The following is a 20,469-nucleotide window of genomic DNA, read 5'->3' as shown; positions in this document are numbered from 1 at the left end:
ACTCCCTCTGGCATTTTGCCAGGTGCCATCTAGACTTGTTTACGAACTCTAACATTTCTCTGGCAAAATGCCAGGCGCCATCCTGACTTGTTTACAGACTCTAACACACTGCTGTCTCTGTTCTCTTCCCAGCCTTGGTCAGGAGGGAGGCATACCTGTACACTGCTTGGGAGGAAAGCAGCTCAGAAATGTCAGGAGCCTTCCTGTGACTCGGGCTGGAGGAGAAGTAATGGACCAAATGGACATAAATTTGGGGCAGAGGCACAGGGCTCCACCGCACCTGGGTTAGGCAACTGAGATTCACAAGGTCAAAAGAGTCAATTCAGATGTCCTGCATCTAAGCCCATAGGAATAGAATGCAGTGGGGCCACCAGGTACTTGGGCCCACCTCACAGACACAGGGTCGCCTGTGGAACCAGGCTATCTGGGGACATCAGGGAAGGTTAAGTTCATGAATCCAAGAGAATCAGCCTTGGGTCTGGGTATATAGTTCAGTAGTAAAGCACTTGCTTAGCATGCATGAGGTCCTAGGTTCAATTCCCAGCACCTCAAAAACAAACCACAAATTGGGGAAATGCACACATGTGTGGAAATGAAACAACAGAAGCAGTCTTTTAAGAGAGGGTGATAGGGTATACAAGGTAAGCATCTAATATACTACAGTTTTTTGAAAGAAGCATACATGTGGAGGATATGCCTAGGACAGTAGGGGCTCTCCTAGAAGTTCAAAAGATAGCAGGCCTGTCAAGTTCTGGGTCAAGCAGTTCAGAAGACTGAGAAATTTTGTTTGTACATGAATAGTTTTCTGAGCCCAGGAAGCGTGGGCCAAGGCTGCACACCCACTAGAAGGAAAGATCAGGATCCATTAGGCTGATAGGTTGGAATCAGTGTCATTTATTGGAAATAGTCAGCAGTGTAGATGAGTTTGAGTAGAAGACAATGATAGATATGTAATGAGATCAATTGTGGGTGGAGGCCAGCATGTATGGATGAAAAACAGGTCCAGATGGGATACTTGTCCAGGTCACAGTCTAATTAAAAGCAGATGAAGAACAAAAGCAGTCCCCCAATTCATTTATTTATTTTCCATGGGAGGAAATCACTTTGTTTTTGAGAGCCAGGTCAACAGCAGGGGAGTCCTAGAAGGAAGGCATATTTTAGGATTGGCCAGTAATGAAATAGGTCTCTGAGTGGGAAGGTCACACCTTCTCTGATGGAAACTTCCCAGAGATGTCCTGATACCTTTTAGGAACATGGCCAGAGCCTTGGGCCAGTTCTCCAGCAGCCCTGGGTATGGCATACTGTCCGGTGTCTTACACAGGAGGCTCAGGGCAGCCCTGTGTGGATGCATGACCTTGAAGCTCCCTTACAATGAAGATTCTTGTAATTTTACAGCAGGCACCAAACCAAAAGCTAGTGCTACCAGGAATGGCATTTTTTAAAATAAAAAAGTAATGTGCTCGCACGATTAAAAACCAGACGGTGGAGAGAGACAATGACAAAGTAAGCACAGAGTGACAAGGAAGTCCCAGCTTCTCCTTTCCCAGTTGATTCCCGTTAATTGTTCTGTGTCTCCTTCCAGAACATGCATGACAGCAGCCCACACACCCAGGTGGCATTTGTATCTATCCACGATGTTTCCCAAGTGGCAAGTGTAAGCTGGTGTGCTGGGGAATAAGGCCATTAAAACTGCAGGGGCTCTGAACCACAGTGAGGCCCGCAGCCTTAGGAAGGAAAACTGGCTCGGAACAGGAGGAGTCTCACGACAAGTTTTGTGGCTTTTACTCCACTTTTGGCTAGTCTTAAAAACCCCCAGAAGTCCAGGGATTCCCATGGAGCTCTCCAGGCACTGTTCAGTGTGGGGGCGGGAGCCACGAGTCATTGGAGGGGGACCAGGCTGTTTCTGGGGCTGCCATTTGGCAGCTTTGGGATTTTCCTCTTTATCACAAAGAAAGAGAAAAAGTTCTCCAAATGCCCCAGTGTCTCATTTAGTCCTTTTTTTTTTTTTTTACATTCTCTTCCTCTATTTTGAGTATTTCTTTCCCCTCCACTCCCCTCCCCTCTCCTTCTTCCTTCCCAGGCTGGTCTTGAATTTCTGGGTGATTTTCCTGTCTTAGGCTCCATAGTAGCTGGAACTCCAGGTGCAGGCCACTGCATCTGGTCATTAGAGAATTATTTGAAGGGGCCAAGTAGGAGCTTGGTGGGCTAGGAGGGTTTTTTCTTTTTTTTTTTTAATATTTATTTTTTAGTTTTAGGTGGACACAATATCTTTATTTTGTTTTTATGTGGTGCTGAGAATCGAACCCAATGCCTCGCACGTGCATGCCAGGCGAGCGCCCACTTGAGTCACATCCCCAGCCGGCTAGGAGGGTTTTGTATGGTATATTGCATGATCCTGGACAGGAACTTACCACCTCATCATATCTCATCTCCTATGTGTGTGATGGGATCCTTTGACCCCTTTGGACTTCAGTTTTTCTTTTTCTTTCTTTTTTTGTGGCATTGGAGATGGAACTCAGGGCCTCTCTCAAGCTAGGCAAGCTTCTGCTACTGAGCTGAATCCCCAGTCCCCGGCATCAGTTTCCTTATCAGTTCACAGGCCAGGATATTCTTTAAGGCTCATTTGCTGGTTCATTAGTTCATCAATTCTGCTGACACCTATTGGGGAATAGATGTAACCTTCATATGACAAGCTAATGCTCAACAGACAACTCAACTGGTCTGCCCAGAATAGGCAAATAAAACACCTAGGGAACAGTCTGGACACGTGTGAATCTAAGAGGTGTATGATTCAGGATCACTAAAATCCTGAAGCTGGGAGCTGAGATGTCCTCCTCTGAAACTTGACCCAGGTAAATTCGGAGGGCAGGTGAAGAAATATAGCAGTGAACTCACATTCATTATGTGACTGTTCAGATGGCAGTAAAGGAGTTCAAATAGCTTGGCCTCCTTGGCAAGATGGGGTGGGGCCTGACTTTGCAGGTGGATGTCACCTAGGACCACCATGCCCTTCCATGCACTCACGACCTTGGGCTTTTGTGGGCAGCCTGGCAGTGGGCCAGGTCCGGTGCGCCACCCTCTAGGGCCTGTTGTCACCCTTAAGAAACCCGAAACCGAAACCTGCTCGTCCCCGCAGAGGCAGGCATGGGCGGGGCTTATTCTGGAGGCGCGGCTTGGGGCGGGGCCAGAGGCAGGCGGAGCCTCGGGTGGACGCGCGTGCGCAGGGGCGGACCTGGGAGGCAGCCGCGTGCTCTGTGTGTGTGTGTGTGTGTGGGGGGGGGGGGGGGGTGCGCGCGCGCCGGGGGGCTGGAGGGTGGGGCCTCGTGCTGGGGCGGGGCCCGGTCCGCGCGTGCGCGCGCTGGGTTGCGCGCGTGGGGGGCGGGGCTCCGGGTCGGGCTGGGGTGCGCCGGAGCTCGGCGGGACGAGGGCCGCAGCGGGTGAGAGCTGCGACCCGGGCCGGAGCCCGGCGCCGCGCCATGGAGGAGGACGACAGCTACGGTGAGTGTGGCCGCGCGTCCTCGCTGCCGCCGAGCGCCTGGCCCTGCCGCCCCGGGCGCTGCGGCTGCCGGTGCTTCCCGGGGACGGTGGTGCGGGACGCGGAGCCCTGGCGGCGGGGCAGTGCGCCGGCCTCCAGGGGCGGGGGGCGCCGGGCCGGGGCCGTGGCACCGGGGCCGGCCGGGGCGGGGAGCGCGTGGTCGGGGTCTCTGACGCGGAGGGCCGAGGTCGCCGCCGGCGTCAGGGGCCGCCGGGGCCGGGGTCGCAGGGGCCAGGGTCCTCGGGCCCGAGGGTCTCGCGGGGCGGCGGGCGCCCGGATCTCGGCGGCGAGTGTCTGGCCGCCGCTGTCAGCCGCCTGGCCCGCGCCCCGGTTTCCGGCCCTCCGGGTGCTGGAAGTTGAGTGCCCCGGTCCAGCTCTTTGTTCCGAAATGACACGAGCCGGCGCGGCCCGGAGCCTGGACGGGTGCCCCTCGCCGACCTGGGACCCGGGCACCCTGGGCCGTGTTCCTGCTGGCTACTGTCGTGAAACAGCTCCTGGTCCCCACGTCTCTCCCTGGGGCCTGAGGGCGCCTAGGGGGAGACCAAGTTTGCACTCCTGCCTGCAGAGAGAAGGGTAATGACACCTACAGTCGCCCTCAATTGGACAGAAACTCCTTTCAGATTTTCCTGGCATCGTAGCAGTTGGCCATCAGCCAGAGCACTGGCCCCTGCGGTAGCTGGACATCTCAGGAGTGGGACGAGGCTGTTTAAAATGCTTTAGGTCAGTTATTAACATTGTTTCCCTGAGTAATTGAAGAATGGCAAGTGGGATAAGTGGTGAACTTGGGGGTTTAATAGGGAAGCACAAATACAGAACTTAGAACACTGCAAAGTGGGAGGAAGGCTGGCTCTTGACTGATGTTGATGTGCCTGGCAGGGCTGGTTCTGATGTTTGAAGGAGCACACTTTGACAGGGATATGTTAAAATGCCAAAAGGGACACTTGTTGTTAGGTTTTCTGTTTATCTGCAAGTGAATAATGGAACTGCTTACTGAAGAGCGTTGGTTGGTAACCCTGAACCTCAGATGTGTGGACAGGGTATTGTCCTCCCTGAACCCTGTGGCACAGGCCTATCCTGCTCCCTTACTTGCCTTCCAGGTAGAAGCAGTGTATGCTTTCCTTTTGTGGTGGAGGAGCACTCACCTGCTGGCCCCTCCAGACTCCTCCGGGTCTGTCCACTCTTAGGAAGCTTCCTTGGTACTGCCAGCTGCCAGTCTCTCTGCCGTCCCTGGGATCCCACTGTTCTGCCATGCTTTGTTCTTGTCTCCTCCCTGGTGTTCTGGCCCGCTGGGTGAGGCAGGAAGCCGTTGGTCAGGTTACTTTTAACACAGTGATTGCTTTGCCACCAAGCATGACTCGTCATGTACTTGGAAGGGGTAAATGGAAGCAGGGTGTATTAGTTTCCTATTGCTGCTTTAACAAATTAACTTAAATGCAGGGGCTTAAAACAACACAGATTTATTATTTTACAGTGCTGGAGGTCAGAAATCCAAGTACAAAATAGTCTCACTGGGCTAGAACCAAGGTTTCATGTGGGCTACATTCCTCTTGGAGGCTGGAGAGGACAGTCGGCTTCCTCACCCTCTCTGACTCCAGGGCCACCTGCTTCCCTTGGCTTGGGGCCCACTTCTTTCCTCAAACCGTGCAGGTAGCATCCATCCCTCTGCCCTCCTGCCTTCCGCTTATTAGGACCTCTGGAGTGCATCAGACCCACCTGGATCTGGAAAAGGAATGGAGCCTTATTTCTTGTATAGCCTTAATCTCTCGCTTGCTGTGTGTGGTGATGAGTACACAGGCCCTGGGGGATTAGACCATGGACTTTTCCCCTTTTTTACTGTGCTGGGGATTGAACCCAGGGGCACTGTATCCCACAGCTAAGTCCCCAGCCCATTTTTTGTTTTTTCATTTTGAGACAGGCTCTTAAGTTGTAGAGGCTGGCTTAAGCATGTGATCCTTCTGCCTTAGCCTCCCAAGTAGCTGGACGTGGACATTTTTTCAAACCTGCTGACCACACAGGGAGATGAGAAGGAAGTTTATCTTCCCTTTTGTACAATTTTAGAGTGTCAGTTTTTAAAAATTTGAAAGAACCGAAAAGATTGAACGAAAGACTCCCTGCTCATAGGGTCACCCCACAAAAAGTACCTCCTGACCTAAGATGATCACATGAAGCCACGGCTTCTGCTGGTTCACAGTTGGCTTGTCTCCAGACTGTCCCTTTCTGTGGCAGATGACATGGGATCCACCTGCTGCAGATCAGAGAGCCCGTGCAGTGTCATGCCTGCGGCCCCTCAGGCCGTCACTGCTCCTTCTAAATAAACTCCTTGATATTTGATTTCCGTAATAATGAGAATCTCACATCCTTTAAGTTTTTTTAATAGACTAATGTTTTAACTGTGCTTTTCCTCCTGTCCCTGCCTTTAAGTCGGTACAGTTACCTGAGTCATCCTAGGACACTCCACCATGGTTTTCAGCTTGTATCTTTGGGAAAATGCCTTAGAATTTGGCATTTTATTTATCTATTTTATTTTTATGTTTTTAAATATTTGTTTTAGTTGTAGGTGGACATGATAACCTTTTTTTTTTTTTTTTTTTTTTTTTAATGTGATGCTGAGGATCAAACCCAGTGCCTCATGCGTGTGAGGCAAGTGCCCTACCGGAGCCACAACCCCAGCCCCGGAATTTGGCATTTTAAAAGAACAGGCTGGGGCTGGGGCTCAGTGGAAGAGTACTTGCTTAGCACTGGGTTTGATCCTCAGCACCACATAAAAACAAACAAGTAAAATAAAGCATTCTCTCCATATACAACCACAAAATAAGTAAATAAATTAATAAACCCCATCTGTGGAACCCATGATATGCTGAAGAAAGAGAGCCAGTCTCAGGTGGCCCAGTTAGAGGATTTCAGAAGCAGACATGAAGGCCTTTCTGGACTGCAATCCCCTCTGGTGTCCCCTAGACAGAATGTGCATGGGCTGTGCCTTGGTCGAGTGTGAGAGGAGACGTGCTGGGGAGTACCTCCAGTCAGACTTGCTCACCTGTGCTCATCTGTGCTCAGAAAATCTACAGTTAATCTTTCATACCTTGTCCTTATGCCTGACATGTATGTGAATCTGCGCCGTGTGTTTCTGTGTAGATCTGCACGGGGCAGCAAACACAAGTCACAGGCCGTCACTCAGTGGGAGGCGTGCCGGGGCTGTCCAGAGTGCTCCATCCTGCGGGACTGGGGTGTCATCAGTTTGGGACTGCACCTTCACTTTAATTCATTTCTAGGCCTCTTTTTTAAGAATCATTTCTATATAAAATTTAAAATGAGTACTTGGAATCTGCTATACTCCTCATAGCAAATGCATATCATACTTCTTATTTTTGCTCTTTTCAAAAACTGAGCTTTATTTAGGCAAGTTGTCAACAGAATTTATAATTTTAAGGTAAGTTTTCAACTAAAAAGCAAGGTTGCCTCTTAAAAAGAGAGAGAGACAGAGATCTGCAAAATGTCCTTTACTTTTTCAGCTTCTGAATTTCCTTAATTTACACTCAGCTTTCATGTAATCTTCATATTTAGTTGTAGTTTCATTATCTAATGCAGGCAAAATAGAACCTGTTTTAAGTTAGAATATCAGTGTTTCAACAGAGTTGAGTTTCCCAGTGGAGGGAGAGCGGGGACTGGCAGTCTCAGTTGATTTGCATGTACCTGGACTACTGAGGTGCATTTGCCTAAGAGTGACCCTCTTCTCTCCAGTTTGGCCCTATAGGGAGAAGTCTGGGGATGCGGAAGGCAAGGGTGAGAAGAAAGGACACAAAGACACAGCCCCAAGCTTCCAGAGTCACTTTCATCTGTTACTTCTGTCCTTCCATCCCCTTCCCCAAGGGTCTGGACATGGTTGGGTGTGGCCCAGGAAGCTCAGGGGACCTCAGGAGAACTAGCCCTGTGGTCTAGGATGGTGGCTGGCCTTCCCACTGAGGTCACCGCAGGGCTGGGTACCCAGGGTGGGGTGAAGCATGGGAGTGGAGGGCAGCCCACCTGTGGAGCAGGGCCTGACCTCAGTGCCCGTGCCTGGGTTGCTGCTTCAACAGTGGACCTTGTTTTGAGGGAAAGGAGTTGTGCTGTAGGCATGAACCTCCGTGTCCACGTGTCCACGGTGGGGAGGCAGGTGTGCTGGATCAGGGTTTGTTACAAAGCCCTGGGAAAAAGGAGACTATCAGGATCACAGGAAGACCTGATCACGCTGTACCATGAACCGTGGAGACCTGTGGGTTAGGGCTGGTGAGAGGTTTGAACAAGAAAAATAATTGTAAAGCTTTTTTTTTTTTTTTTTTTTTAAAGTTTGGGATTGGTGATTATCTAAAAACTGGACATTTAGGGAGGGTGTTCAAGTTGTCCAGAGCTGCTTGGCCTCTTTCTCTGAAAACACTGAGCTTGTTTTCTTCTTTGGATAGTCCCAGTATTTCCCGACTACGTGGTGTACTTCCTGACTTCCCAGTTCTCAATGGCAAAAGGAAGAGGTGTGTTTGCCTACAGGACACTCTCCTGAAAAGACATGGAGATGACGCCTGTGCTGCTTCTTGGGGACTTCTAGCTCTTGGCAGGCCTCTGGGACCCCCCTGAAGTCCCACGTTCAAGTCTCCGTGTGTGTGCATTTTTGGAGGCCTCTTGGGAGGTGTGGGCCCTGGGGTCCCCTCTCCAGAGGGTGCTGCTGGGCCCCTCTCAGCACGCTGTCAGACAGCCGCCAGCAGGTCCCAGCTGGGGCTGGTGGTGGAGAGCCTCAGCTCTCCCAGGGTGGGTCCGCAGGGCCATGTTTCTTGACTAGCTTCTGTGGGAGCTCTTGCTTCCTTTTCTTCAGACTTCACTCTCACGCCACACGAGAGGAGTTGGCCCTGAAGAGATCAGCTTCGGTGTGATGGAGTGCAGGTGCCAGGTGTGGGCAGCAGCCCTGGCAGGCCGCTGCTGCAGGGCAGTGAGAGGTCCAGCCGGGGGAGGCAGCTCAGCAGCTGTTGAGGAGCAGCAGAAGGCAGCAAGTCCCTCCTGGGGGAGGCCACGCGCAGGGCTGGGTCGCGACTCCCATCCCCCACCCCAGTGGAGCAGGAGGCTTCCTGTGCAGGTGTTTAGCCTGATGCACAACCCCTTCTTGTTTTCTGAAACAGATGGCTCCCATTGTTCGAAAACTTCACTGTAAACTTAACGATTTGCTTTTATTAAAAGAGCACACTTTTGTGAAGTGAGGGCTTTCTTAAAAGATCTGGAGCACAAGGTTACCACAGTCACGCATTCCGTGGCTTTCCGTGGCTTTCCGTGTTCCTGGGGCTGACGCTAGCATGTCAGAGAGTGTGAGCACTTTTAGAATTCTTGATGCATGGTACCAGTTTGCTTTGCAAAAGGACCATACAGTGTACTCTGTTCCTGACTGTGTTTGGGGACATGTACTTTATCAGTACCTGCTTATGCTTGAACAAAAGCCTTTCTGAAAACTCTTACGGAGTGGTTACCAATAGTGCCTCATTAAACCTGTTTATTATTAACTAGGTTGAAAGAACTTTTTGGATTATTTGTGTATTATGAATTGGCTCTTTCATATGGGACAATGACTTTTTACTTAACTGAGGTAAACCACTTTTGCGGGGTACTGAGGATTCAACGCAGGGGCACTCTACCACTGAGCCACATCCCCGCCCTATTTTGTATTTTATTAGAGACAGGGTCTCACCAAGTTGCTTAGTGCCTCGCCATTGCTGAGGCTGGCTTTGGACTCACACTCCTCCTGCCTCAGCCTCTGAGCCACTGGGATTACAGGTGTGCACCACCATGCCAGCAGGTGAACTACTTTTATGGTCCCTTCGGGTGATGGCCCCTTTCCTCACCCTGAGGTTTTAGGTGTGGGAAGTAGAGGCAGTTCTGACTGGAGTTCGGGCCAGGTTTTGACTAATTGTAGTCACTTGTTTGCCCTTCCTTGATTTTTCTCCTAAAACCAAAGCTCCCTCCACCATCTGTTGTCTTCTGGCCAAGAGCTCTGCTCTGGAGGAAGTAGGGTGAGCAGAACTTGCGCCTGGTTATGGGAGGCCGCCCTGTGTGCGGGCCGCTTGCTCCTTTCTAAGTGTGCCACCTGTTAGACGGAAAAACGCTTTCATACACACTTCCCGTGTTCCGGGATCCGGTGGGGTGCTTCCTCTGCTGTGGGAGCCAGCTTATTTCATGGGGGCAGGGTCACCTGGCGAAGGAAGAGGCCTGGCCTGCGGTGCAGGGGTTGGAGAAGATGGGGCTTCTGAAGGAGGCCCTGCCCGAACCTGCCCCGCGCTCCGCTTTGCGCTTTGCCTTGCGCTGCTTCTTGGTTGCCTCTAATTGTTGTTGCTTAGTTTCAGTTGCAATAACAGAGGCCTAGAGGAGGTGGAACGTCATTTAGAATGTTCCAGAAGTGAGTCCCACATCCTCTCAAGCTGCTGGTGCTGCTGTTTTGCTTCTGTCTTTGCACTGACTACAGAAAACACCACCCAGGGGAGGGCAGGGGGTTTCCGCGACTCTGTTGTCGGGGTGTCACGTCATGTCTGCTGCTCTTGCGGCTCGGTGGTGGGTATTGGCGCCTCCCTGTGATGACTGGCGTGTGCTCATGTGTTCCCTTTCCTCACTGTAGGAGGCTTCCGCTTGAGGAGCAAGCACTGTTAGTCTGTACTGATGTTGGTAATGTGGGCATGGACGCTGGGCTTGGGGAAGGGCTGTGAGCAGTGCGGGGCTTGGTGTCTGGGACCAGTTTGTAACTGCTTGTTCAGTCAGTAAGCGTCACCTAGGCCATGCCAGCCCTGTCCTCACGGATGCCTTGAGCCTCCAGGAGGCAGAGATGGGGCACACTGAGAAGACGGGTCGGAGTGGACGTGGCAACATGCATACGGAAACCTTGGGCAGATGCAGAGAGCAGTGGCAGGCTGTGGGTTGGGATGGACCTGGACTGGGCAGGGAAGGTCCTGGGGAGCTGGCACTCGAGTGGACCTTGCCCGACCAGTAGGTGCTAACTAGGGGAGCTGCAAGCAAACACCCCATAGGCCGAGAGCAGGGAGGCGAGGCCTGAAGCAGTATGGCCTCCGGGAGCTGCCAGTGGCTCTGCACCTGGAGCGGCTGCAAGGGAGGGGCCCAGAAGCAGGTCACAGAGAGGGGACAGCCACCGAGGTGTGAGGTCAAGGACTTGCTTATGCTTGAGCCACGCGGAGAGGTCCAGACACCTCAGGAAGGGCCTAACCATCGTTTTATGATGATGCAATCCTAGTTGGCAGCACAGTGACCCTCAGAACTGCCATGACCTTTCAGGGGAGCACGTGGTGAGGTCCTGGGCAGCAGGAGTGCAGGAGGAGGGAAGGAGTTGCAGACAGTGAAGGCAGGTAGGGAGGTTTGGTTATGTACTTGGGAGGTGTTGCTGGACTTAAGGCCAGGCCAGGCTCTGTCTGTGGATGACTCCACGAGAGGAGTCCCACGAGGGTCTGATTTGAGATAGGAGTTCGACAAGTACAGTGTTATGCGGTACTCACAGAGAGTCCCCTGAAGGAGCCACTTGGACCAGTTGGATCTGCACCTGGAAGTTGACATGGAGGGAGGGCACCCAGGGATGGTGGCTGAGGGTGACGCTTTGGCACAACCCTCTGAGGGCTGCTGGAGGAAGAGGTCTGAAGGGGACCTTGCAGGTGAGGTGCGTTGCCTTTCAGGTAACCCGACTGCAAAATGAGAGAGACAGCAGGCAGGCACAGCAGCTGCAGATGGGGAACCCTTTGTTTTTAATTTTGGGGATATTTAAGACTGTTAGTCTTTTTAAAAATATGCCTTCTGAAAGTTATCCTGAACCAGCCTTGAGCAGTGTTCCTGGGGGCCCGTGGTCACCGGAGGGAGCGGGCTCCTGTTTCCTTTTGTCTCTCTGGCTTCCGCGCACAGCAGCTGCAGACTGCATGTGCGGGCAGCCTGTTCAGCTTAAGTTACCTTCTCCTGTGTTCTCTGGTCCCCTGAGGTAGTTTCCAGCTGCCCTCACCATGGGAACAGAGAGTTGCCCGATATCTGGCTGTGTCCTGGCCCTTTCAGCTGCTGCCCAGTGCCCCCCCAATGTCCTGCCGTCCTCTGCAGCCGTGTGTCTGGGTGCACTCCCGCCTGCTCGACCCTGGCACTGCCCTGGGTGCCGATGGAGGGCCCCAGCCTGGTTCACTCATCCTCCCATCACCCATGCTGAGAAAACATGCACATCTGCTCCTTCTTGCCGCCTAAATCGTCTGTCCAGCCTCCACCTGCCCACACGCAGTGCGGCCTCACACAACCAGGTGCAAGTTCTGCTCAACCACAGCTGCCCTGCGCTGGCCTTTACCCAGCGACCTGGATCTTCCACAAATTCTGGTCACCCGGCCACAAAATGTACTCTGGCTCCAGAGAACCCTGAAGGCCAGGTTGCCACTATGACACCCACTTACCAGAGGTCCTGGACGACGGGGACTCTCATACCACACTGCCAGTGGGGTCACCCCACACAGGCTCAGCAGCCCAGTCCCACGTCCCAGGAGAAGTCCGAGGTCTAGAAATGGAGCGCACACCATCGCAGGAGGCACAGCCTGTGAGCTGAGAGTAGAAGCACACGTGGACGGAGAGGAGGGGCAGACAGCAGAGGGAGCCAGGGCCTAGGCCTGCGGCCCTCGCAGGTCAGCCCCGTCCTCAGCCCCAGACTCCGCAGAACAGGATCCCTGGGTGTCAGTCTTCTCCCACCTGTGAAATGGATGCAGCGTCTGGTCCTACCCCTGGGGCAGCTGAGGGCTACCTGGGAAAATGCTCAGCAATGAAGGCCATGCACAGCCGCGGTCAGCTACCACTGCAGAGTAGGGCAGCAGCAGCCCCTGCTTGGCCTCAGTGCCTCATCGACCCCAATAGTGAGGTGGCTTGCTCACCCAGAAAACAAAGACAGGGGACGCCTGCTGGTGCCACCCCATAGCAATGTCAGCTGGACCAACAGACCACACGGTGAGCTCTGAGAGCTGGCTGGTGCTTCCAGAGCCCCGGGTAACGTCGGCACTGCGCCGGGGACCAGCTGAGGCCCTCCTGGTCTTCTCGCGGCCAAGGTGCGCACTCTGCTTCTGCCTGCTGCCCCGCCCGCCCCCCTCTGGCCCTTCTCCCCCTCCCCTCCCCATGGCTTTGTGCCGACTTACTAGGAACATGACTTCTTCACTCCCTGACTTGACAACAGTGCCTCTTGGTTGCTCTCATCCAGACTGCAGAGTCCCAAGCAGGGAGGGAAAGTTCTGCTGGGTGCTAGGGCGGGAGTCGGGAGATGGGGAGGTGGCTGTCCAGCAGGATTCTGCCTTGGCCTGTGTTCTGGCTTTCAAGAGTGACCTGCAGTGAGCTGGGAGGCTCCTGAGCACCCGTGAAGCTCAGGAGGGCCAGCTGGTCCAGCTCCTGTTGCCTCTGATGCCCTGCCCTGTGCCCTGGGCAGAGCCTGGCAGTGCTCAGAAGCCCCACTGGGGCCTTCTCCTTTGCAGCCCTCCCCTTGCCAGCCCTTGCCCAGGTCCTTGTTCTCTCAACAGGACTTCACTAGGAAGGTACAGGTCCCTCCCTGCTCTCCTGGTGCCCTGGTGCTCATCCCTTGAATCCTGCTGGGGACCGTGTGGTTGGCCCTCTGCGGCTTAGTCTCTGGTTATTTGACCCAGCCCACATACTAACACAGGCCCTGGCATAATGGTGCTCGTTTTATTGACTGAACCGTCAGGTCTGCACAACCATCTGGTTTTTATAGAGAAACTAAGTCCCTGGAATGCCCGCGGACCATGAGACCAGAGCCCCTCGCCTCAAGCATGCTCCTTCCTGTCCCTTGTGTTGTTTGTGGTTTACCTGGAGGCTTGGTTGTTGCCCTGGCTGCGGGGTGAACAGCCGAGTTCCTCCGTGTTGACTTGATGGAGGGTTTCAGACACTTTCTGTGCCTTTCAGATTTCAATGCAGACCTAAAAAAGGGGGATTTACTTGAAAACCATGATCATTCTATATGTGAAAGGTGAGTGTAGCAAATGACCCACTGGGGCCAACATGGCCTGTGGCAAGGTGGTCTGTGGTGTGTGTCCACTTTAATCCAGGACGTGTTAAGGCATTTGACAGATATATCTTGAAAAGGATTAAAATTTAGTCATTGGGCTGGGCGCGGTGGTGCACTCTTGTAACCCCAGGGGCAGCCTCAGCAACTTAGCATGACCCTGTCTCAAAAAAACCCCAAAAAAACCACAAAACAAAACTGGAGACATGGCTTAGTTGCACAGCATCCCTGGGTTCAATTCCTGGAATCAAAATAATAAAAAAATAAATTGGTAGGTGGGTGTTTTGGTGTCTAAACGTGGTTAAGATAGCAGCTGGGTGGATGTCTTGGTGGAATGTTGCTTTGACGTGGGAATCTGCTGGATGTGTCCCCAGCATGCATCAGAGACAAAAGCGGGGCTCTGCTGTATTCATTTCATTGTTGCTTCTATAACAAGCTATCATAGATGTAGTGACTTGAACCAATATACACTGATTACCACACAGCTCTGGAGAAGTCTGCCCGGTCTCCCGGAGCTCACGTTGAGGCTCTGCTGGACTGTCCTTCTGGAGCCCCTGAGAGGCCTCTTCTGCCCTAGAGGCCTCACACTCCTTGGCTCTCAGACCCTTCCTCCTCTCAAAGCCAGTGGTGGCTGGTGGAGTCTTTCTCGTGTCCCTCTGACAGGGACCCTCCACCTGGGTGATGAGGACAGTCTGCCTCTCCTGTGGTCAGCTGAAGAGCATTTGATGCATTTGCTACCTTTACGTAGTCTGCGAGCTCCTGGGGCCTGGCTTCTGGTGGGGCTGTCCTTCCTGCAGGCCTGCCTCTTTTCAAGGCTGTGGGCTCTGTCTGGCTTTCTCTAGTGCCTCGAGGTTTGGAAGCGCTGTCCCTAATGCCAGGGTCAGGGAAGTCAAGGCAGAAGCCACAACAAGCCTTGGCCCTGGCCCTGTGTTCTGCTGCTCAGCAGCCGCTAGAAAGTTCCCTGGGTCAGAGGCTGTGTGGCTGCCCCAGCCCTGGGAGTGTTTCTCACTCTGCTTGGGAGCCAGGACAGCGCTCCTGTTTTCAGGTGGAGCACGTGAACCCACACGATGGGTCTGGATAGGGAAAAGGAGCAGCTATTCTAGAGGCAGGTCCTGGCAGGACAGTGTCTGGTGATGGGCTTCCCCTGCCACATGGTGGGCCTGGCTGAGGAGGAAGAAGCTGGACGCCAGTCCCCACCCGACCACCCCCTGGGTTGTGCTCTAAGTTCCTTGGTTTAATTTCCATGCTGAGTGGATTTCAAGGATACAGAAATCAGTTTCTGCTAAATACTACTGTTCTTTCCTTTTTCTGCTTGCTGTTGCTTTAATCTCCCATTTCCTTACACATATAAATGTCTGTATATAGCATTCTAATGAGAGATCTGAACTTCAGCTTTAAAATATTACATAAGTAACACATCGTTATACTAAAACATCAGCTGACAGGGACAAGCACATGGTTAAAGTCATGTGATGTTTAAAGGGTTTAATAGACTTCAGAAGTTAGAGCACTTTTAGCCCAGCATAGGGGTGTACCCCTTTCATCCCAGTGACTCAGGAGGCTGAGACTGAAGGATCACAAGTTCAAGGCCAGCCTCAGAAACCTAATGAGGCCCTAAAAAACTTAGCAAGACCCTGTCTCAAAATAAAAAGGTCTAGGAATGTGGCTTAGTGGTAAAGCACCCCTGGGTCCAATCCCTGGTCCAAAAAAGGAAAAAGAAGTTGGAGCACTTTTAATTCTCTACGTTATCATATCCCCAAGGCCAGTTGATTTCTATACAAAAAACAGGTCACACCTTACTACTCCATCCCAGCCTGGAGCAAGAAGGGTGGAAGGAGGGGGCACCATGTTTGGGATCTGTCTGGTGGAGAAAGCCAGAACTTCAGGACACTTGGGACCTGGGTGGCAGCAGCAGGTGTCTCCTCCAGCCTGCAGGGGAGCAAGCTCTAGCCACCTGTAGCCTCAGTAAGGAGAGGGTAAGCTCACGTTCAGAGCAGTGGCTGAGCTCTTAGGGAGGGGAGGGATAGATGGCCACATGAGGCTGAGCAGAGGGGCCACTCGGCATCCATTATTAAGAAACGTGTGTTTTATCGGCTCACATTTATATGTGTGGGGGAACATTTCTGTAACCTTTGTAAGGATTCAGATCAAACCCTGGCACTCAAACTGGGAGGGAGTTGCTGGGAAGGGGGCATGGGCATGGCTGTCTCTAACCACTTCACAGGTATCTGGGGAGGGTACAAAGACAAACGTCGTAGTCTCTTGGACAGCAGTGGTGACTGAGTAAGGGGGTGGCTTTGATTTCCAGAAGTGATATCATAGATTTACTTGGCATCTGTAACTTTTAGAAAGCTAGGTGCTTGATGCTTTGTGAAAACTGAAATTACTTTTCACTGCTGTTTGAAGATGTTAAGGCCTAGCCAGGTGCGTGGTGAGCACCTGAAACTCCGCAGCTGGGGAGGCTGAGGCAGGAGGGTGGCTTCAGCCCATGGGTTCAAGGCCAGGATTTTCTTTTCTTTGCCTTTAGCATAAAAGAGCACCAGGCAGTGAGAAGCACAGCTGTCGGCCTGCGAGGGCAGACGCCGCCTGTGCCCTCAGAGCAGGCGTGCAGCGTCTGCGTGCGCGGGTCCCGTGGTGCCCACGCAGCTGGAGGAGTCACATGCCCCCACACAGTGAACACACAGGGTTTAAGTGACCTCCTTCAAGTTGATGGTCTGGCGAATTTGGATTAGGACCGTCGCTCCTGCACTTGACCAGTCTGTGGAATCACTTGGGTGAATTTTTTAAAACCATTTCTTCTGGGTCTGCTCTCTGGCCGTTTCTCATGAACTGGAGCCTGCAGGGGACTCAGGAGTAGTGAATGGAGGTGCACCTGCCCGGGTTCCACGGCAAGACTGGGCCTTGGGCGTGGGGTGGGGCTCCACCTGTGCCACGTCCCAGCCCTGGATACTTAAGGCTTCGACCTTCAGGACCCTCAGGCTTTCCTGAGCGCATCAGAGTGGCCTGCTCCTGTGCTGAGGGTGGGAAGGTCAAGGCTGCCTGGGCGGAAGGAGGCTGGGTGCCGAGTGGTGAGGACCGGACTGCGGGCAGCAAGGAGGGCAGCCGGCTGGTGTCGAGTACGCGCCCCCAGCGCGGTCCTCTGAGTTACGTGGTTTTGCTTTGGGCCACTCAGCATTCCCCTTAGAGGGCTGAGCTTTCAGAGGTTCTTAAGAAGAGGCTCAACGGATCAAAGAAGTAAAAAATAACCAAGCTGGGATTTTTTTTACTCCTTTATTATAGTTACCAAGTTTAACTACCCACCTACTTTGGCTTCCCAAGTGTCTCCGTGTGGTTTTCTCTTCTTCTTTGAGGAGATGCCCTCCCTGTAGCTGCCGCTGTTGCTAGGCAGCCCCTGGACAGGTGCCAGCTGAGAGCCCCTGTCTGTGCAGCAGACGGGAAGTGGCCCAGATCCTTCACGGGTCCCTCCCAGGCAAAGGAGGGGCTTGGCACTGGGACACTGAGGCTGTGCCCCCTGTGTTGGGCAGTAGCCCAGCAGTGCCCTCCCTAGTGGTGAGCCAGCCTGCTCTGCCCTTTGACCCAGTCAGTGCCACCAGCAGCAGAAAGATGGGCAGCCTTGCAGCTTGGCATGCCCAGCAAGGATGTGTGGGCTGTGCCCACGGCTGGACGTTGGTGGAGTGCTGTGCGTGGACGGCCCTGATAACCAGTCGCCACTCCTTTAGTTGCTCAGTGGTCTCCGCCTGGTTCTGGAGCAGATCGCCCCGGGAATTCTCATTGATGAGACTTTGCCCGCCTTTCTCATTGTTTTCCTAGGCCAGGTTCCTGTACGTGGGCGCTGGCCCTGGGGTCTGGCTCTGAGGCCTCCACGTGCAGGAGGTCCTGTTGCCCCCCTGTAGCATGTGACGGGCTTCATTTGCCCTTCCCAGCACTTGGCTGCTGTTTAATCATTTAGCTTTTTGATACAATTTTAAATGTCCGCTGTCTCCCTGTCAGTGCTATTGGTGGGATGAGCTTGCTCTGAGAACCGTGTCTGGAGTGTGCGCCAGAGCAGCTTGCAGGGCTTCTCCTCTGGATTTTGAAGTCACCTGTCCAGCACACTGGTGGCACAGCCCTGTGAGCCAGCTGCTCCACAGGTCCTGGTGATCAGACCTGGGCGAAGCTCTCAGGTCCCCCATTCTGGGTGGAAAAGGAGAGCTCTGACTTTTGCAGGAAGGGAAGCTCATTCCTCCGAGAGCAAGCAACGTGCGGTCTGCAGCTGTGGAGTTCAGGTGGGGTGTCCTGAGTTGGTCATGGGGAGACTTGTGCGCTTCTCCTTGGAAATGACTTTGTCTGATTCTCGCTGTTTGTTGGACTCAGGCCTGCAGCTGGGCTTTCCCTGACTTCTCAGGTTTCCTGTGTCCCTTGTGGCTGGCACGGCCTTTTATATACACATCTGTGACAGTGAGTCCACACAGACCATGACTTAGCTTTGACAGGCAGTAAGTTACTGCACTCTGTACAGAAAGGGGGGCCTATTGGGACCCAGTGCAAGGCAGCCTGGCTCGGCCTGCGGCTTCTGCTCAGGGACTTCAGTGCAAGACTGCTTGGGTTACCTTGGTGGCTTCTCTTCAGAGACCTTGGTGGAAAGTCTATCGGCATGGGCTGCTCTCAGTAGCCAGAGGCTCTGCCGTGGCATTGGGTCGCACCAACTGCTGTGCCCCATGTAACTGGAGGCCAGGCTCTGAGATGTGAGGGTGGCGACTGCCTCCGCACTGGCCTGCCAGGGCACAGGCTTGTGGGCAGAGTCCTCAGTGCCACCTCAGCCACTGGCAGCATGTTGGTGTGAGAGCCCTGAATAGGTTGCCTCCATAGCAGCCATTTGTGTATTTGGTAGTGGGCGTTGAGTCCAGGGGTGCTTTGCCACCAAACTACACCCCCACTCCTTGTGCATTGTTTTTTTTTTTTTTTAGTGTGGAGGGTCAAACTTAGGGTCCTCTTTTTTTTTTTTTTAATGGGTGGCATGCCTTCGATTTATTTATTTATTTTTATGCAGTGCTAAGGATCAAACTCAGTGCCTTGCATGTACCAGACAAGTGCTTTGCCATTGAGCTACAGCCCCAGCCCCTTATGCATTTGTGACACAGCATCTTGCTAAGTTGCCCAGGCTGGCCTTGAGCCGGGCGTCCCCCGTCTCAGCCCCTTGAGGGCTGGACGCACAGGCCTGCACCACCGTGCTTGGCTGCTAGGCACTTTAAAAAGATAATTTCTGTAAAAATCTTATAAAATAGGTATAAGAAAGCTTTCCTTTGCAGAGAGGAGGACAATAAGTGAGACGTCTTTCCTTCCTTCCCAAGTTGTGAATGCACTAGAAATAGAAAGGGAAACCAGGCAGTGGGGGTCCCGCCTCCCCTGGGACTGGAGAAGAGGGAGATGGTGTCCCCTGCCTTCGGCTGAGGTGGGGGCAGGGAGAGGCCGCAGAGGTTAAGTTTCTCCCTTTCTTTCGCAGTGATAAGGTTTTTGCACCAGACCTTTGGAATCGTGGCGAGTAGCATAAGCCCGCCCGTGCTCCAAGCTCCCCCGCGCTCCATGGGCCTCATGCACACAGGCCCCATGCGTGCACTGTCCACTCACTGCCCCTCACCTGTCGCTCACTCAGTATGAAAACTGTACTCTGTGGCCACCCCCATGTTTGGAGCTGGGGCAGGGTGACGATGCTCTTGTTGGCATTTACACCAGAGGGCGGGGAGGAGCTGTCCTGGGAGGCTGGAGGCCCAGGCTTTAGTCCCCAGCACCGAGAAAAACAAACAAGCAGACAAACAAAATCAACTCTCACACCATGAAACGTGTCCTGTGGGTGGCCTGCCAGCACACCGTGTGGGTCTCTGCTTTGCTGGGTGGTGTGGTGTCCGAGTGGCCTCCCGCACAGCCCTGAGCTCCTCCCAGCCCTGCCAGCACAGAGTCCTTCTGGAGAAGGCCCTTGCCAGAACAGCTGGACCTGGGGCCCCGAGCCTGCTGTCGGCCACCTGCAGAGCTGGCTGAGCAGTGCGTCCTGACTGCGGGCGGAGCAGCACACGTGAGGCAGGCTGGGCAAGGGTGGACGACGGCAGTGCCGCCCCCAGAGCTTGCCTCCCTGCAGGGGCTGCCCCATGGGGGTCCCGTTCCCAGGCCCCGTGTTCCCCGCTCTGGAGTGCACATGAAGTTCACCGGAGCTCATTCTCTAGAAGGTTCCCAGGGAAGGGCACGCAGGAAGTTAGCGTGCAGCGTCCTCGACTGACAGTGACACCTTGTGAACCAGGAGCACGGGGCCTGATTGCAGGTGTCCCCAGTGCACGAGGCTCGGTGGTGAGAGAGCCCACTCCATCTGTCGCCCCCGAACCTCGCCAGAGGGGCAGCCCTGCCTTGTAGGCCAGCCTCCGTGCACCGAGCAGTTCCGCGTGTGGGCTGAGCTCTGGGCCTGGATAGGCTGTGAACTGGGTTCTGACTCATGCTGTGTTCCTGAGGCCACCCGCCTGCTAACGCGATGGTCAGGCCAGACGACGGTTCCTGTTTAGTTTGTTTTAAGACGGTGGCCCACTCAGGCAGTGGCTAGCTGGCCCTGCCGGCCTCCGGACTCTGCTCCGTCACACAGGCGTCGGGTGGCAGGCTCTGCTGGTCCTGGCTGCTGTGGCAGCTGAGTAAGAGGAGGGTAGAGCACACGGGTTTTGTAACACTGGCCCTGCGGTTTCACAGAGAAGGGGAGGCTGTGTGGCCAGCATGCGCAGGAGAGAGGAAACAGGAAGCTGCGTGCACTGTTGCATATCCCGTGTGTCCACAGCAAGGGCACAGGGCCACTTGCCCCACCTCTGCCTCAGTCCTGCTGGAGCCAGTCTCAGAGACGTGCTTCAGTCTCTTGTGATGATTCCTCTAGAAACTGTGGATGGGGTTTGGT

At 53.7% G+C, this 20,469-nt stretch overlaps 1 protein-coding gene and 2 long non-coding RNA genes across 3 annotated transcripts in view; 2 read left to right on the top strand and 1 right to left on the bottom strand.

The window, feature by feature from the left end:
• Positions 1-648: 648 nt before the first annotated feature.
• On the bottom strand, positions 649-5,715 carry LOC308635609. The gene is made up of 3 exons (XR_014019215.1): positions 4,678-5,715; positions 2,412-2,658; positions 649-1,139 (listed from the first exon to the last, which is right to left on the bottom strand). It is a non-coding gene; the product is annotated as an uncharacterized lncRNA (long non-coding RNA).
• The window catches only part of CYTH1 (cytohesin 1), a 69,861-nt gene continuing 52,732 nt past the window's right edge, over positions 3,341-20,469 (top strand). The window contains exon 1 of the mRNA XM_081270071.1: positions 3,341-3,498. Coding sequence (XP_081126197.1) covers positions 3,477-3,498 — 22 coding nt within the window. The 5' untranslated portion in view covers positions 3,341-3,476. The remainder of the gene's footprint in view (positions 3,499-20,469) is intronic.
• LOC308635610 lies at positions 10,580-12,479 on the top strand. The gene is made up of 2 exons (XR_014019216.1): positions 10,580-11,196; positions 11,585-12,479. It is a non-coding gene; the product is annotated as an uncharacterized lncRNA (long non-coding RNA).

The sequence above is a fragment of the Spermophilus citellus genome (assembly GCF_964194105.1).
Source record: "Spermophilus citellus genome assembly, chromosome: 17".
Lineage (NCBI taxonomy): Eukaryota > Metazoa > Chordata > Mammalia > Rodentia > Sciuridae > Spermophilus > Spermophilus citellus.
Note: the sequence above shows the minus strand (reverse complement) of the source record. Positions and strands in the feature narration are given on the sequence as shown.